This window comes from Pristis pectinata, chromosome 30 (assembly GCF_009764475.1).
Source record: "Pristis pectinata isolate sPriPec2 chromosome 30, sPriPec2.1.pri, whole genome shotgun sequence".
NCBI lineage: Eukaryota > Metazoa > Chordata > Chondrichthyes > Rhinopristiformes > Pristidae > Pristis > Pristis pectinata.
In genome coordinates this window covers 23,023,700-23,043,141 of record NC_067434.1, presented here as the reverse complement: position 1 = coordinate 23,043,141, position 19,442 = coordinate 23,023,700, and the positions used below count along the sequence as shown (strand labels likewise).

General features: G+C 44.4%; 1 protein-coding gene across 1 annotated transcript in view; it reads right to left on the bottom strand.

The window, feature by feature from the left end:
• zcchc24 (zinc finger, CCHC domain containing 24) overlaps nt 1-19,442 on the bottom strand; it is a 214,893-nt gene that overhangs the window by 21,499 nt on the left and 173,952 nt on the right. Inside the window, exon 3 of the mRNA XM_052041604.1 lies at nt 15,962-16,126. Coding sequence (XP_051897564.1) covers nt 15,962-16,126 — 165 coding nt within the window. The remainder of the gene's footprint in view (nt 1-15,961; nt 16,127-19,442) is intronic.

Here is a 19,442-nt window from a genome sequence, read left to right as displayed (position 1 = left end):
GGAAAGGAACTGCTGACATTTCGGGTCGAGACCCCTGCATCAGGACCTGCTGAGTTCTTCCAGCAGATTGTTTGTTGCAGGTAATATACACAGTTCAATTACAACATTTGAAGGGCTCTGTGACACCAAACCCTAATAAACACCAGGTCAGAGAAGGAGTTTTTCATCTGGTAACTTAATTTCACCTAATAACTTAATTTGAGGTATCATATGTGTACCGAAAGAGAACTGGCTTCCTAAAAAGACCTTGATCACTTTCCAACAGTCCAACATTCGTTATTTGGAGGGTCACACCTGCTTGTGTGGAGCTGTACTTTGACAATGGGCAATGAAACTACATATGTTGTGCAGTGCTTAAGTTAATAAACTAGTCCTCAGAGTCCCAGACCATTTATCCAGAGACAGGAGTTTGAATCCACAATGGCAGCTGGGGAAATTAAGGTAATTAAATAAAGCTGAACTTTTAAAAAAAGTTAATCTCACTGCAATTATATCAGGCTCTGCTGAGACTGCACCTGGAATATTGTGCTTCAGTCTGGTCTCCTGACCAAAGGAAGAAAATACTTATGAGAGAGGGAGTGCAACTAAAGTTCACCAGATTGATCCCCGAGATGTGGGGATTATCCTGTGAGGAGAGATTAAACAGACTGAGCCTATACTTTTTGAATTTAGGAAAATGATTGGTGATCTCACTGAAACAAAATTCTGCATGACAGGGTAAATGCATGGATAAGTTTTCCCTGGCTAGGATGCCTGGAGCCAGAGGTCATTCAGAAGTGAGATAAGAAGAAATTTCTTTGCGCAGATGGCAGTGAATCTTTGGAATTCTCTACCCAAATAACAAGTGACAGGGAGGCCAGGGTGGCATTTGTGAGGGCATGCCCCTCTCATCCAGGGCATGCCCCTTCTCGTTACTACCATCAAGGAGGAGGTACAGGAGCCTGAAGACCCACACTCAACGATTCAGGAACAGCTTCTTCCCCTCCGCCATCAGATTTCTGAACGGCCCATGAACACTACCTTGTTATTCCTCTTTTTTTGCACTATTTATTTTTGTAATTTATAGTAACTTTATGTCTTTGCACTGTACTGCTGCCGCTAAGCAACTAATTTAATGTCACATAAGTCAGTGATAATAAGTCTGATTCTCAAATTCTGTAATCAGAACAAAGAATGCCTTGGAGGCTCCGTTGCTGAGTATATTTGAGACAGTGGTTGATAGATTTCTGGATATTAAGGGAATCAAGGGATACAGGGTTAGAGCAGGAAAGTGGTGCATAATCGTACTGAACAGCAGAGCAGCCATAAGAGCTAAATTCTCTATTCTTGCTTCAACTTCTGACGTCTTCTGTTTCAAAAAATGTGAAACTGTCGCATTGCTACAAAGACCTACGTGGCTTTGGAAAGTCTGTCAGGGAAGGGAACCCGTTGCCACTACCTGGTCTGACCTATACGTGACTCCAGACTCCATGGGTTGAGCCATATCTGCTCCCTCAGTTCAGGGGTAATTAGGGATGGACAGTAATGCCAGCATTGCCATTGATGTCCCTATCCCCTGAATACAACAACGAAAAAGCTATTATTTAAAATAGCATTGGAGGAAAACAAAACGGGTGCTTGTTCCTTGGATCCTTGCACCCTATTGCAACAATCAATCTGCTGGAGGAACACAGGGGGTTGAACAGCATCTGTGTTGGGTGGGGGGGGGGGGTTGTGGAGGGAGAAACTGTCGATGTTTCGGGTCGAAATCCCACATCAGATTGCGTCCTCTTGGTGCTTTCATTCTTCCTTCTGCACCCAAGTCCAAAAAGTGGTCTCCAGGCTACACGGAGCTGTTGTAGTTTCCTTACAGTAGGGCAGGCGTGGTAGTGTAGTGGTTTGTGTAACACTATGACAGTGCCAGCGACCCGGGTTCAATTCCGGCCGCTGTCTGTAAGGAGTTTGTACGTTCTCCCTGTGTCTGCGTGGCTTTTCCCCAGGTGCTCCGGTTTCCTCCCACATTCCAAAGACGTATGGGTTAGGAAGTTGTGGGCGTGCTACGTTAGCGCCGTAAGTGTGGTGACACTTGCGGGCTGCCCCCAGAACACTCTACGCAAAAAGATGCATTTCACTGTGTGTTTCTATGTTCATGTGACTAATAAAGAAATCTTATCTTATCTTAAGAGTAGATATTGCCTTTCCAGCCATTGGGAATAGGGATAAACAAGTGGGTGTGTTGATCGTGGAGAAAGGATTCAACACGAATCCAACTGATAGGGAACAGGGCAAAAACTAAATTAATTTTTGTATTTAGATATCCTTGATCATACTTGTTTTAAAAGTGAGAACCTTGGGATTAATTTCCAAACCTTGAGTCCAAGTGGTTCCTGAAAAAGCCTCATTGACGGTCAGTAACTTGGAAAAGTTGACGGCAGATCTTTATGAAGAGACACCACAGTGGAAAGATATTAAGGCTTGTGCTTGGCTCGGATTACTGGCACCAAGAAAATGTTGCAACAACTCTTGACTGCAGCATGAAGATTTTCAGTGTGGGATTGAAAGGAACATAAGAACTCAAGAAATACTAGGATGGGTGGGCCAGTTGGCTCCTCAGACTAGCTCTGCCATGCAACATGATCCTCTACTGCACACCTTAATCATACCAATCACTGTAATCCCTTAATCCAGAAATCTCTTGATTTGTTTTGGATCAATGACTAAGCCTACACAGCCCTCTGGAGTACAGAATTCTAAAGATTCACCACCCTCTGAGCCAAGAAATTTCAATTCTAATTGGCCTCCCCCTTACTTAACAGCAGCAACCCTACTTCTACACTCCTCAGCCAAGTGAAACATCTCCCCTCATTCACCTTAGTCGAGCCTCTAAAGTTTCTCTGATTCAATGAGGTCACCTCTCATTCTTCCAAGCTGCAGAGAATGGAGAGACAGGTTTCTTCCCACCCCATTGGGAAGCCCAAAGGTCACAAAGTTAGCAGGTTGATGATGAAAATGGTTGCAAGTCAAATGACCGGTGATGGGGAGGCCAGTGTTGGCACCGGTAATCAGAACAACGATTGGGTCAGGAGGACAGGCGCCATCCATGTAGAGAATCTATGACCTACCTGAATAGTCACCAACCTGAAACTCTCCCTCCACAGATGCTGCCTGATACACTATCTCCAGAATTTTGTGTTTTTATTTCAGATCTCCATCACCCATTGCTTTTTTGCTTCAAATACCATGTGAATCCTTTAACCAAATTTTACTGACTCCTTTTCTCAGTTCCAGAGGTTCCAAAACTCTTGAAGGAAACTCATTATGCAATATTTGTCCTGTCACAATTTATAGTCCAAGATTATCATCAATGTGCAGTTCTCACACACAAAGGCTCAACACCTCCACTCTCCCCGGTCCTGCCCCCTCCCTCTCTCGCACACACACCCCGTTTCCTCCCTCTCTCACACAGACCCTGCTCCCTCCCTCTCTCACACACACACACCCTGCTCCCTCTCTCTCCCCAGTCCTGCCCCCTCCCTCTCTCCCACACACACCCCACTCCCTCCCTCACACACACCCCGCTCCCTCCCTCTCTCACACACACCCACCCTGCTCCCTCCCTCTCTCACACACACACACCCTGCTCCCTCCCTCCCTCCCTCACACACACCCCGCTCCCTCCCTCTCTCACACACACACACCCTGCTCCCTCCCTCCCTCACACACACCCCGCTCCCTCCCTCTCCCCCACACACCCCACTCCCTCTGTCTCTGGCACACACCCTGCTCCCTCTATCTCTCTCACACATGACCCCCGAAATCCTGTGCTCTGGAACACCCAGTCTGGAAAGGAGAGACAGCAGCAACGGTGAGAGTGGCATTGGAGGGTTTGGCTCACTGACCATCAGTGAGTGAACACAATGGCAGGCCTGGTGGACAGCCTGTGGATGCTTCAGAGAGACAGTCTGCCCCATCGATGAGGGGCAGTCAGTAGGACCAGCCCCCAGGTGTTGGGGCTGTGACTTCCCTATCCCAGAGATCGAGGCAGCCCCCACCCTCCCTCCAGGGTATCAATGCCCAACCAGGCGAGTATTTCCAGCATCTTCTGTTTTTATTTTGGATTGCCAACCTTGGCAACATTCTTGCTTCAGATGTCACTGGTAATCCCTGACTGAATTTGACTATAATTTCTCACTACCCTGATTTTCTTAATTCCAGCTAGAATTCCCCATGGAAAAATGATGGCTGACAGCTGAGGACGGACAGCGGCTGCTTTCCAACAGGAGCCTCAACCCAAGGTGATTAGTAGTGATCTTTAAAAAGTACAAAAAAGTGTTTATGTAAATAACCCTGCTTCACCACAGAAGCAATATGCATACTGACTTTTGCAAATTATCAGTTTTAACAAGAATTCAATTCTACATTTCTGCAATTTTGCCAGTCCAGCCTGCAACGTTTTGAAGTTGATCTTGCACTTTAGCTCAGGCTTCAACAATGATCGTTTAAACTACATTCCTCTCATCACCAAACTCCGAGACCTGGGACTCAACACCTCCCTTGGTAACTGGATCCTTGACTTTCTGACCAACAGACCGCAATCAGTGAGGATAGGCAGCAGTACCTCTGGCATGATTATTCTCAACACTGGTGCCCCACAAGGCTGCGTCCTCAGCCCTCTACTCTATTCCCTGTACACTCATGACTGTGTGGCCAGATTCTGCTCTAACTCCATCTACGTTTGCAGATGATACCACCATTGTAGGTCGTATCTCAAACAGCGATGAGTCAGAGTACAGGAAGGAGATAGAGGGCTTAGTGGAATGGTGTCACAACAACAACCTTCCCCTCAATGTCAACAAAACAAAAGAGCTGGTCATTGACTTCAGGAAAGAATGCAGTGTACATGCTCCTGTCTACGTCAATGGTGCTGAGGTCGAAAGGGTTGAGAGCTTCAAGTTCCTGGGAGTAAACATCACCAATAGCCTGTCCTGGTCAAATCAAGTAGATGCCACGGCCAAGAAAGCTCACCAGCACCTCTACTTCCTCAGGAGGCTAAAGAAATTCGGTATATTCCCTTTGACACTCACCAACTTTTATCAATGTGCCATAGAAAGCATCCAATCTGGATGCGTCATGGCTTGGTATGGCAACTGCTCTGCCCAGGACCTCAAGCAATTGCAGAGAGTTGTGGACACAGCCCAGCACGTCACGGAAACCAGCCTCCTCTCTTTGGACTCTGTCTTTACCTCTCGCTGCCTTGGTGAAGTAGTCAGCATAATCAAAGACCCCACCCACCCAGGTCATTCTCTCTTCTCTCCTCTCCCATCAGGCAGAAGTTACAGGAGCCTGAGGGCACATACCACCAGGCTTAAGGACAGCTTCTATCCCACTGTGATAAGACTATTGAATTGTTCCCTTATATGATGAGATGGACTCTGACCTCACGATCTACCTTATTGTGACCTTGCACCTTATTGCACTGCACTTTCTCTGTAGCTGTGACACGTTACCCTGTACTGTTATTGTTTTTACCTGTACTACCTTAATGCACTCTGTACTAACCCAATGTAACTGCACTGTGTAATGAATTGACCTGTACGATCGGTATGCAAGACAAGTTTTTCACTGTACCTCATTACAAGTGACAATAATAAACCAATACCAATACCAATTAAGGACTTCTGAATTTGCCAATCAGGTTTAAGCTTCTTAACAGTGCAAACCGATCTCTTCCATACAGGGATGGGTTGCTTGCTTCGAAATACAAGTGCTAATGTGTGAAAATACCATAAGATATAGGAGCAGAATTAGACCATTTGGCCCATCGAGTCTGCCCCGCTATTCAGTCATGGCCGATTTTTTTTCTCAACTCCATTCTCCTGCCTTCTCCCCGTAACCCTTATCCCCCTTACCAATCAAGAATCTATCAATCTCTGTCTTAAATACACCCAATGCCTTGGCCTCCACAGCCCTCTCTGGCAACGAATTCCACAGAATCACCACCCTCTGGCTGAAGAAATTCCTCCTCATCTCAGTTTTAAAGGGATGTCCCTTTATCCTGAGGCTGTGCCCTCGGATCCTAGACTCTCCCACTGATGGAAACATCCTCTCCACGTTCACTCTATCCACGCCTTTCATATTTGGTAGGCTTCAATGAGATCCCCCACTCCCCCCTCATCCTTCTGAGCTCCATCGAGTACAGGCCCAGAGACATCAAACGCTCCTCGTACATTAACCCTTTCATTCCAGGGATCATTCTTGTAAACCACCTCTGAACCCTCTCCAGGGCCAGTACATCCTTCCTAAGATACGGGGCCCAAAATTGCTCACGATATTAAATACCGTCACTAAAACGCGGGTCATCCCGTCACTATTGGTGGGATCTTGCTGCACATAAATTAGCTGCATGTTTGGCATCCTGGCCGGCCTGCCTGTTCACTTCCTCCCAAACTTCTCTTACCTTTGATTGAAGTGTTTTATGATAACGTGATTCAGCCAGAAGCAGGGCCTCTTTATGAGAATGCTTTTGACAATTTGGAGGCCTAATGAAGAGGTTGTGATGACCAACATGCACAGATACTGCAGCTAAAAGCTTGGAGGATGATGAAGGAGAGAGTACCGTGTAGCCACCAGCAATCATGGATTCAAGCACTGCATGAACAAGTCCCTATCTGGCAGGTTTTATAGTTGGGACAAGGTTTCTGCCCTGGAGAGGGTGCAGAGGAGACCCACAAGGAGGCAGAAGGAGGGACTGGATAAGCTGAGATTGTTTTCCCTGGAGCAGAGGAGAGTGAGGTGTGACTGGATGAAATTATGAGGGGGATAGGATGGATGGTGAGAGGTAGAATGTTTAGAAGGGAGCTACAGGATTTTTTTATACACGGAGGGTAGTTGGAGCCTGGAACACACTGCCTGAGGGGGTGAATACTCTCATGACGTTTTCGAAGCATCCAGGCAAGCCCCTGAATTGCCAAGGTATAGAAGGCTTAGGACCTACTGCGGGTAAGTGGGAGTAGTGCAGGTACAATGGGTAGTACGGATGTGTTGGGCTGAAGTGCCTGTTGCTGTGCTGTACCACTCTCTGAGATTACACTGAGGACATCGCTATTGACCAAGGGGCCACAAAAACAAGCTCTGCTATTATTGGCGTTGACAGTGAGAGAGACTGAAACAGATACCTTGACCTTTCCTCTCTGTGGAGGTCAAAATCTTCCCCATGGGACTGAGCTGGTGGAGAAGCTCATGCTATGGTAAACCACCAATCCTATTTTCCATCAGTGCTTGGCAGAACACACTGCTGCCCCTTATTTCACTTGCTCAGCAATTAATTTAAGCCTGTCCACCATACCTCCTGTTGGATATTTTTTTGGCAAGAGTCACGTTGCTGAACCATGGACCCCTTCCAAAATGGAGTCAGGCATCAGCAAACTGTTTTGGTAATTGTTCATATCCATTTTAATGACCGTTTAGCTCCCAGTAATCCCACAATCCCGAGGCTGATTGACATAATCACGGTTTACGAAGTGTGGATGCTTGTTGGCCCTGAGTCAGGTTAAACAGAAGTAAAATTACCAGGGAGCTTAAAATTTACAACATTCCTGTTTACATTGTGTGGGCCTCAAAGGAATCGACTTTCTTGAAAATAAAATGTCATTAAGCAACAAATTGATGTCACTCAGATTGTTGCAATCGCTGGGCTGGAGACTTTAGCCACTTGCAGAGACTCTTATTTTATTATCTGACTACGACGATGGATTTTCATTTCCTTATTCGGCATTGTTAGCTTATTAACCCTTCAGAGTACCCCATGTTTGCACATGCTTTGCCATGTGCAGATCTTAACGGGCTAGAAAGTTTCATCGTGATATCTTTCAATTGGAAGGATTGAGATTTAAACTCAATGCAAAGAGATGGCGACAGATGCTCATTGTTTTACTGTAGGGCTATGGGCTTCCTTTGTGAATCAGGCATACATCGGCTTCAGAATGAACATAAATCATAGAACTGTACAGCACAGGAACAGGTCCTTCGACCCACGATGTCTGTGCCGAACATGATGCCAAATTAATTTAAATCTCTTCTGCCTGCACATGATCCATATCCCTCCATTTCCTGCATTTTCATGTGTTTATCTAAAAGTCTCTCAAACACCTCCATCGTATACATTCGCACCTCCGTCTCAGGTACCTACCAGTCTCTGTGTAAAAAAAAGCTTGTCCTGAACATCCCCCTTAACCTGCACTGCACTTTTTCTGTAACTGTAAGACTTTATTCTGTACTCTGTTGTTGTTTTACCTTGTACTACCTCAATGCACTGTTGTAATGAATCGATCTGTGTGAACGGTTTGCAAGAGAAATTTTCACTGTACCTCAGTACATGTGACAATAATAAATTAATTTACACCCCCCCCCCCATCTTACATGCATTTCTTTAGTATTTGACATTTCTACTCTGGGAAAAAGATTCTGACCGTCTACCCTATCTACGCCTTTCATAATTTTATAAACTTCTATCAGGTCTCTCCTCACCTTCCAATGCTCCAGAGAAAACAACCCAAGTTTGTCCAACATCTCCTTATACCTCATACCCTCTAAACCACACAGCATCCTGATAAACCTCTTCTGCACCCTTTCCAAAGCTTCCACATCCTTCCTGTAATGGGGCAACCAAAATTGCACACAATACTCCAAGTGCCACCTAACCAAAGTTTTATATAACAGCAACGTAGCTTTCCTGACTCTTGTACTCAATGCCCCGAAGGCAAGCATGCCACACACCCAATCTATTTGTGTGGCCACTTTCAGTGCTTCCAATCAACTTGGATTCATGGCACAATGTGTCAAAGTGCCAGCACAACCTTGTTCTGGTGTCACAGGACAACGGAGGGGAATGTGAAAATATTGACACTGGTCCAGTGGAGGGTGCAGTTCCTGAGGTGCAGGACAGACCACATTATTGGTGAATTGGTTTATTATTGTCACATGTACTGAGGTACAGTGAAAAACTTTGTTTTTGCATGCCACCCATACGGATCATTTAATTACAAGAGTGCACTGAGGTAGTACAAGGGAAAACAATAACAGAATGACATTCTCTCTTCTCCCCTCTCCCAACGGGCAGAAGATACAAAAGCCTGAAAGCACGTACCACCAGGCTCAAGGACAGCTTCTATCCCACTGTTATAAGACTATTGAACGGTTCCCTAGTACGATAAGGTAGACTCTTGACCTCACAATCTACCTTGTTATGACCTTGCACCTTATTGTCTACCTGCACTGCACTTTCTCTGTAACTGTAACACTTTATTCTGCATTCTGTTATTGGTTTACCTTGTACTACCCCAATGCACTGTGTAATGAATTGATCTGTATGGACGGTTTGCAAGATAAGTTTTACACCGTACCTCAGTACATGGGACAATAATAAATCAATTTACCAATGCAGATTGGGACATGCTTTGTATTGGTCAGGCACTGGACCAGGGAATTCTCAATGCAGACTCCAGGCATCGAAAGAGATGCCTTCACCAATACTCCTCTGGTGCTGCAATACCCTCCACCTTGGGGCTGAACCTTGACACAGAGGCCAAGGTTGGTGCTGATCAAGAAATCACTGCTGAGTGACCCCTGTCTATTGGAAACAGAATCAGGTTTATTATCACTGACATATGTCATGGAATTTGTTGTCTTGCAGCAGCAGTACAGTGCAAGACATAAAAATTACTATAAGTTACAAAAATTTTAAAAAATACCACAAAAGAGGAATAACAAGGTAGCGTTCATGGACCGTTCAGAAATCTGATGATGGAGGGGAAGAAGCTGTTCCTGAATCGTTGAGTGTAAACTGTCACAGGTGGGGGAGTGAGATTGAACATAAGACCATAAGATATAGGAGCAAAATTAGTCAAAGTCCAAAGTTGAGTTTATTGTCATCCGCACAAGTACACGTGTGCACAGGTGCAATGAAAAACTTACTTGCAGCAGCATCACAGGCACATAGCATCAGATGCGCAGCATTCATAAGAAAAGCATAAATTATACACAATTTTTACAAGAAAGAACACAGCAAGAAAAACGGAGTCCAATTTAGTACAAAGTAACGGACCATTCGGCCCATCAAGTCTGCTCCGCCATTCAATCAGGGCTGATTTCTTTTCAACCTTATGCTCCCATCTTCTCCCCATAATCCTTAAGCCCCCCCCTTACCAATCAAGAACCTCTTAATCTCTGCCTTAAATATACCCAATGACTTGGCCTCCATAGCCCTCAGTGGCAACGAATTCCACAGATTCACCACCATCTGGCTGAAGAAATTCCTCCTCACCTCTGTTCTAACGGGACGTCCCTTTATGCTGAGGCTGTGCCCTTGGATCCCAGGCTCTCCTTCCATTGGTGGGAACGCTCTGAGAGCACCAGCATAGCCTCACCAGACCACCTTCTATGTCATGTGAAACATAATAAGCATGGCTGCAGCTCACAGGAACTCCTGCCCTTAGTTCTCCTGACCAGAAGATTCCGTTGGGTACTTCGAATACACAATCACAGAAATATTTCAATACATAGTTCGCATTGTGCAAAAGCAGGATTCATTTTTCTGGTGGGTGGCTCTCCCTCCAGACTTACCCCCAGCTTTATTTTTCCAAATATCTTCATGCCCCACACGGTCAGTATCTTCCCTCCTAGCCTTCATTGTTCTAGCACAATCGGCAGCACACAGGTACCGTTAGTAGTGCTACTGCCTCACAGCTCCAGTGACCCGGGTTCAATCCTGAACTCCCAAGCTGATTGAAACTGCGAGCAAGTTAGTCTTCTGCCTGTGCAGTGGACACCACTTCTCCAGCTGACTGCTCACCAACTTTCCTCGTTTGCTTTCACCCGCCACTACCTGGTTGTCTATTACTTAGGGACAGGCAAGAACTGGCACAGGCAAAAAGGGACGAATGGCCCTTTTCTCCTCTTCGTCTCGTACCACAGAACACACTGGACAAAATACACGAGTGCAGCTTAGGGATGCGCTAACAAGTTGTTCTGGATATTTAGAGACACAGGAGACTGCAGATGCTGGAATCTGGAGCAACAAACACTCTGCTGCAGGAACTCAGCAGGTCAAGCAGCATCTGTGGGAGGAGAGGAATTGGTCCTGATTTCAGTCTTGATGCAGGGTTTTGACCTGAAATGTTGACAAGTTCTTTCCTCCTCCGTGCTGAGTTCCTCCACCACATTGTTTGTTGTTGTGGATAATTTAATTGTTTAATATTTTATTGAGAGAAGTTTATTGCTGATAAGATATTGGAATTTTGAATCCTTGGAACTTTGGTGGTGCCAGAACAGCAGATTTTCTGGACGATTACTCCCATTAATACCTAAACTTGCTTTTGTTTCCATGCTACACATTAGCCGAATTGAACCTGGGTCACTTGAGCTGTGAGGCAGAGGTTTGACTGGCTGCAGCACTGTGCTGTGCATTGTTTCCAGCTAAAAGGGAGTGGGAAATACTGTATACAAGCCCTCTGGATCCAGGCTCCGGCCGTGTCCCTAACCCCCAAACCCGGCTCCAGCCTTACACCCAGCCCACATTCCAGACCTTGACCCCAGGCACACTCGGAACCCCAGCTCACATTCTGGACTAATGGATGAGTTCGACACCAAACTATCAGGATTTCTGAACAATCAGGTGCTGGATTATCGGAGTTTTGCTGCATTTCCTTTTGTAAAGAAGGTGTAAAAACATCTGGAGATATCTAATCTTCTGCTTTAACTGGGTACGGAAGGGTCTGATTTCCCTAAATCACATTGGTTAATATTTATGCCTTTTTACTTTTGACCTGATTGCTATTTCTGTCCATCATAGTGTGACATTGCATTCGCTTTTCGCCTGCTAGGATTCACTTCATACCATTTAATGCAGATAATCTGGTCATTTATTTCATTACTGCCTGTTGAGCACAAATTGGCTGCCATGGTTTCCTGTGAACACGAGTGGCCACAATTCAAATGTGTTTCTCATTCATTGTGAAATGCTTTGGGGCATTGTTAAAGGTGCTAATTAAATGCAAACTCGCCCGTTTTCTGTTGCAGGCATTTTTTGGGGTAAATTTGCATCCTTAAAACATTCCAAATGCACATCCTGCGCTACATGAACAAAACCCCCCATTTTACAGTAACATAGACAGACAAGCAGGCATTTACAGAGGATTCATTATGACCTCAGACACTTCAGAAACAATTTTTGAAGTTGCAATGTTTGAGACGCTGTGCTAGAAAAGTTGGAGAGAAGGTTTGGGGGAGGGATGTATAAAACAAAGGGAATGTCTGTAATGTGGCGAGGCCAGGATTGCCCTGGGGATAAATTGCGGAGGTCGTCCGGTCAAATGGTCAATGAGCAAAGTTAGCGGGTGATAACACAGTCAAAGAAGTGTAATGTGTTGCAAATGGGACATTCCTGGTGAGACAAGCTGTGCTGTTGGAGAAAGGCAATCAGCCATTATCACATGTGCGGGCTTACAGCAGAAATGGACAATTCTAACACAGAGAGAGAAAGTGAGTTACCTGAAGTGGGTGAATTCGATATTGAGCGTCTGCGAGTTAAAGTACCTTTTTTTTCTCTTTCCCTGTTCTGTCATGATCCCAACTTCCTCTAAAACAGAGCATTATTTATTTTAAAAGAAGCATGTCTTGGCCAGATAGTTCCAGACAAGATGTTTGGACTGAGTGAACTGTGTATTTACCCAAGTCTCCCTCTCTGTTATCAAGCACAGCCTAAGCTCCAATCAACGCACTGGCTTGACCCTCTCCAACTGAACCAACACCACAGCTCTTGGTTTGCACAGTTAAAGCAAACAAACAGAGGTTTTGTTGCTGTGGTGTATCTTGTCTGCTGCATGAATGCTTCAAGGAAATTTGACGTTGTGTTACCCACAGTTCTGTTTCATGGGCAATGGGTCAACTTTACCTGTGCTGGGACTGCCCCACCACGAGTTTGCCCCACCACGAGTTCACCCCTCCATTTCCAAATGCAAAGCCAATATTGGAATCAGGTCTGTCATAGATTCATAGAGTGATACAGCATGTAAACAGGCCCTCTTCAGCAGGCACTTGTAAGCACTGGGAAGATACCACCAACACCGCCTCCACAAAATCTTCCAAACTCATTGTTAATAAGATAAGCAAACCACTGTCAGTGTCCTCTCTCAGGCTGACATAGAGTCAGAGAAGAAGACAGTGCAGAAAGATAAGATATCTTTATTAGTAACATGTACATTGAAACACACAGTGATATGCACCTTTTGCGTAGAGTGTTCTGGGGGAAGCCCGCAAGAATCACCACACTTTTGGCGCCAACATAGCATGCCCACAACTTCCTAACCGGAGCAGCCGGAGGAAACCCACGCAGTCACGGGGAGAACGAACAAACGCCTTACAGACAATGGCCGGAATTGAACCCCGGTCACTGGCGCTGTAATAGCATTACGCTAACCATGACACTACTGTGCCTGCCATTTGGTCCGACTGGTCTATGCCAACCAAGGTGCCCATCTAAGCGAATCCCATTTACCTGTGTTTGGCCCATATCCCTCTAAACCTTTCGTATCCATGTACTTATCCAAATATCTTTTAATTCAATGGTAAAAGGTTGACCTGTGGCCGAGTTCCACATGTCCACTTTATCTATGAATAACTTGGATAGATTAAAAACTAATAAATGACTCAACACGAATTTCTATTTGCATGACAGAATTTCAAACCACCAACATACTCTGTGCTCCCAAACTTCAACCCTGAAAGATCTGCCCACGATTTGTCACCCCTGCCTCCTGGTCCCAGTGCCCCCACTAATAGTTTTCATTAGCTCTCCTTAACACCTTGAAAATGTCAAAAAAGTACTCCCTTGCTGGGAACATTCAGCTAGGTAAGTAGCATCCATAAGGAGATGCTGCCTGAGCCGCTGAATGTTTCGGGTATTTTCTGTTGTTATTTGGGATTTTCAGTGCCTGCAGGTTTTGATTTTCTCCCCCTCGATCTTTCCTCAGTGGATCTGCCTGGAGTCACTATCTAGAAAAAGACAGCAGGAGGCATCTTTTGGCCCTTCAGAGATTGTCCAAAGTCAGTATCCTGTTCCTGCTTTAGAGTCATAGAGTAATACAGCACGGAAACAGGACCTTCAGCCCAAATGGTCTATGCCAACCAAGGTGCCCATCTAAGCTAGTCCCGTTTGCCTGTGTTTGGCCCGTATCCCTCTAAACCTTCCCTATCCATGTACTCATCCAGATGTCTTTTAAATGCTGTTTTTCCTTTCTCTCCACATCCTTTGATCCCTTTTGCCTGAAGAACTATGTCTAACTACTTCAGGAATATATTTAATGATTTGGCTTCCGCTGTCTTCTGTGGTAGAGAGTTCACCAATTCATCATTCTCTGGATGATGAAATATCTCTTCGGCTCAGTCCTACATGGCTTACCCCTTAACCTTAGATGGTGGCCCCTGGTTCTGAACTTCCCAGTCAACAGGAAACATCCTTCCTGCAAGAGAAACAAAGGACTGCAGATGCTGGAATCTAGACGAAAAACACTATGATGCTGGAGGAACTCAGCAGGCCAGGCAGCATTCGTGGAGATCTGCTGGCCTGCTCAGTTCCTCCAGCATCATAGTGTTTTTCATCTTGATTCCTTCCTGCATCTTGTCTGTCCAGTTTCGTTAGAACTTTGTAGGTTTATAAGGGATAGAAAATAGAACACTACAGCACAGTACAGGCCCTTCGGCCCACAATGTTGTGCCGACATTTTATCCTGCTCTAAGATCTATCTAACCCTTCCCTCCCACATAGCCCCCTATTTTTCTATCATTCATGTGTCTAAGAGTCTCTTAGATATCCCTAATGTGTCTGCCCCCAAAACCTCTGCAGGCAGTGCGTTCCACGCACCCACCACTCTCTGTGTAAAAAAACTTACCCCTGACATCCCCCTTATACCTTCCTCCAATCACCTTAAAATAATGTCCCCTCGTGTTAGCCATTGCCGCACGGGGAAAAGTCTCTGAATGTCCACTCGATCTATGCCTCTTATCTTGTATACCTCAATCAAGTCACCTGTCATCCTCCTTGTCTCCAAAGAGAAAAGCCCTAGCTCACTCATAAGACATGCTCTCCAATCCAGGCAACATCCTGGTAAATCTCCTCTGCCCCCTCTCATTTTCCAAAATTCTAGTGAATATGAAAGAAATGTTTAAGATGCATTTAGACATGATAGCAACGTTTAAGTGGCATTTCGACAGGCACATGAATGGGCAGGGAATGGAGGGATGTGGACCACGTGCAGACAGATGGGATTAGTTTAAATTGGCATCATGGTCAGCATTGTGGGCTGAAGGGCCTGTTCCTGTGCTGTACTGTTCTATGTTCTAATATAATCCTTATCAACTCAATCTCTCTTCATATATCAATCCTGTTATCCCAGGAATCAGTCTGACGAACATTGGCTGCTGTGTTTCCTTCATAACAATACTGCCTTCACTTTGAAATCTATTCTGTTGAGTGCAGCGTGCCTGAGGGATATCCTTTGGCCAGTCTGTCTTCAGAAATGCAAACTTCATTCTTTGGGCCACTGTCTTCAAGGATAACAATAATTGCTCTACTTTGAAATATGTTTTAAAACCTTCAGCTTTAAATGATATAAATGATAAACAGATGACTTGCTAACATTAAGTAGTGGAATTAATGCAAGCTTGTGGTGAAAATGTTGCATGTTCTGTATCACGTATATTGATGTAAATTTGGAATTTTTATCAATGGTTCTGTTCTTATATTCACCTGTCTTTAAGTTTCGCAGATCTACTGTTCTGTCACCCCAGATGGGTAAAATATATACCACACAGGGGAGCAACTACCCACTGTTAATGCCAAGTAAGGGAGTAAGACTGCCAATGAATCAACCAGCTCTTTTGCACTGGATCATGCATGTGAACAGCTGGATGCAGAGGTGCACTGTACCTGCTTGTGGGGGTAAACATTGATGTGGCACTTGATGCATTCTTGGCCCATGTTGGCCCAGGAGTTTCCACTCATCCATTTCCTTTTACACTTGGGGCACTTGTATTCACCGAAGCAGCGTTTCTTTCCCTGGTAGGGAGTCAACCCTTCTCCTTTGGGACGAGCCTATAAAACAAAACAGACACAAACAGATGTTAAAATGGCAGAGGATACTGTACACATTTTAGGTTTTGTGTAAGCATAAAGCAAAATAGGGCGGCACGGCAGCGTAGTGGTTAGTGCGACGCAATTACAGCGCCAGCGATCGGGGTTCGATTCCCGTCGCCATCTGTAAGGAGTTTGTATGTTCTCCCCGTGTCTGCGTGGCTTTCCTCCGGGTGCTCCGGTTTCCTCCCACATTGAAAAGACGTACGGGTAGGTTAATTGGGTTTAAAATGGGCGGCGCGGACTCATTGGGCCGGAAGGGCCTGTTACTACGCTGTAAATAAAGTTTAAAAATTTAAAAATTTAAAATTTAAAAATTTTTAAAATTTAAATTTAAAAGATTTCAGACATCGAAAATCTAGGGGAAAAAAACAGAAGATTCTTGAAGTCCTCAGCAGGCCAGGCGCTCTCTGTTTTTTTCTCTTGACAGATGCTGCCTGACCTGCTGAGAATTTGAAGCATTTTGTGATTCCATTCTTATTTTCATGTACATTATTCAGCATGGATTCTCCAACTCTGAATATTTTATAAAAGTTCACACCAGTTTTCAGTTAAATCATTTGAAAGGACTTCTGTTACTGACCTGCACGGTGAGATGAAAAGAGTCAAGGATTTTAGATTGAAGCTAACAAAAATTACAACAAACATTTGACACAGTAATTTTGCAAGTAACACATTTGGCTGCCATGAAATCTACAGGAGGAGATACAGAACTCTCTTCCACAAATGGCAGTTGATGGGAAGGGGTTCAATAGTTAAATTTAAATCTGATATTTACATCCTTTATGACGTTTGGGGGAAAGACAGGTTCATACAGTTAGATCATAGATTGATGACAGGGTGGTCAGTGTGAGTTGGATTAGATACCAGTCCAGATGCTGAGTCCTGTACAATGGTGGTTGCTTATAAAACCCTGAATGCCATACATCATGCCCTCTGATGTTGCTAACCTGGTTTCCAGCCCTATGTCATACTTAAACCGAAGTTGAGATCTGGTTATCAACATCAGAGTGAACCAACAAAACAGTTTTCTTTTTGAGTGTGAGGACAGACTCATGGGGCTGAATATCCTCCTCCTTTTCCAAACTTCCTGTGAAAGATTCATCTATTCACATTCTGTCAAACATGCTCAAATACCAATAGCATGTGTAAGTCTTAACCAGACTGACAGCTAATTAACAGAAACTGGTTAAAAGAAGTAATCTAAAAGAAAAATACGTGTTAGTTCCCTCTGATGTTGCTAACCTGATCTGGATCCCTGTGTATGTAGTCAGGGTTTTATAAGTATCCGCCAATCTACAGAACTCAAATATCAGCATTGGTGTCTAACCCAACATATCAATGCCATCCGTCACAGTTACAGACCGTAAATGAACAAACCATCTTAAATACATTTTCACCTCAGCAAGATACAACATTATATGTTACTTGATGTGGTTCTGTTATTATAAGGCAATGTAATCTTCAGTTTGTTGTGAGTAGTGTTGGGGGAGTTCTGCTGGTGAAATCAACAGAACTTGCTGACAGTCTAAATGTCTGTAGATCTGCATGGATCTCAAAAATGCCCATTCTTCAGAAGAGCCAAATCTGGACTATTGTCACATCGTTTTTAGCTCGAGGTGTAGGAGAGAAGATACACAGTTCGAGTCAATCTTTCTGGCTAATCATCCATCATCTTTGCAGAAAGATTGAGAGGAGCACAGTTGTCTAATGCAGGCATTTCATAACTGGAGCTGTATAAACTCAATGAATGATCTCCTTAATTCCATTAGGACACCATGACATGATTCAATATGAAAATATTTAAGCAGCCATGACAAAATACATCTCCTTGAGTCGAATCAAACCCCAAATATGTGACCGGGATTCAATCCTGACCCTGGGTGCTGTCTGTGTGGACTGTTCTGTGATACAAGTCCGAGAATCCCAGGAAATTCTCCTAATATTTAGGTCAAGTCTCCTTGCCAAGAATAGGTTGATAGGCCAATTATCACATTGCCGATTGCTTTGGGACATCTTTATGTGAAAGGTAAACATCCCAAAGCAATCCAAACTTGGTACAGTATAGTTTAGAGAGCTGAAAACCACAAACTATGATGAGATAATTGACCTATCAATCCTTTGAAAAGTGCACTCTGGTGTGGGTGGTAACCATTCATTATTGTTAGGGTTCAGAGGATGTGAAGGTTTGTGAAAAACACAAACTGCACTTGCTGAAATGCTGAAATGAAAAAAAGAAAATGCCACAAACAACTCAGGTTGAGCAGGATCTGTGGAAAGTATCTTCCTCCACAGGCATTGCCTGACCTTCCAACGGCTTCCAGCATTTTCTGTTTGTCTGTAAATTGGCACTTGCCAAGACCCAAGTCAAACTTGGAATAGCCCCTCAACTTTTGACCTTTGGACGTGTCACATTGCAAACTTCAGGACACTAATTCAACAATTTCAGTTGCTCGACCATTCCAGTCTTAAACCTTATTTTTCCAGAATTCTTTTCCTCCTCTCTCCTCTTCTGGTGTTTTAGACATTTGGATAGGTACATGGTGAGGAAAGGTTTAAAGGGATACGGGCCTTACACGGGCAAATGGGACTGGCTTGGTGGACACCATGGTTGGCATGGACGAGTTGGGCTGAAGGGCCTGTTTCAATACTGTACGATTCCATGCCATTTGTTCCTCCTCCACTGATAACTTTACCATCCTCTCTCAGCAGGCACCACCAGCACTTTTGTCATTCAGTGCCTCCTGATCTCCACCCGATTGCAGGCACTCCCTTTTGCTTTCTCTGCCCCTCCAGCCTCGCTCTGCGACTGAAACTGGCTTCATCTCTAACTTTCACCGGTTTTCAACCGGGGTTATTAACTTGAATCATTTACTCTGCTTCTCTCTTCACAGATACTGCCTGACCTACTGAGAATTTCCAACATCTTCTGTTTTTATCCCAAGTGAGATATATTAGTGATGTGATTTATACACGTCATCAACACACACTAAAGGCCAACTCAAAGGGACAGTTATTCCTGGCTTATGGACTCGATGACACTTCACTTGCTTACATTTCACCACACTGATAACATCCAATGCCTATCATATCACAGCAAATTCTAAACAGTTATTTTAGAAGCTCTTGAACTCTGTACTGCCCTATGTTATTTCCTTAATCTGAATATCATTGAAATTATTATTCCAACCAAACAAAAATACAGAGTCTAGTCCCATTAACCACATCCCTTGTACAGGCACGGTAGTGTAGCGGTTAGCGTAACACTATTACAGCG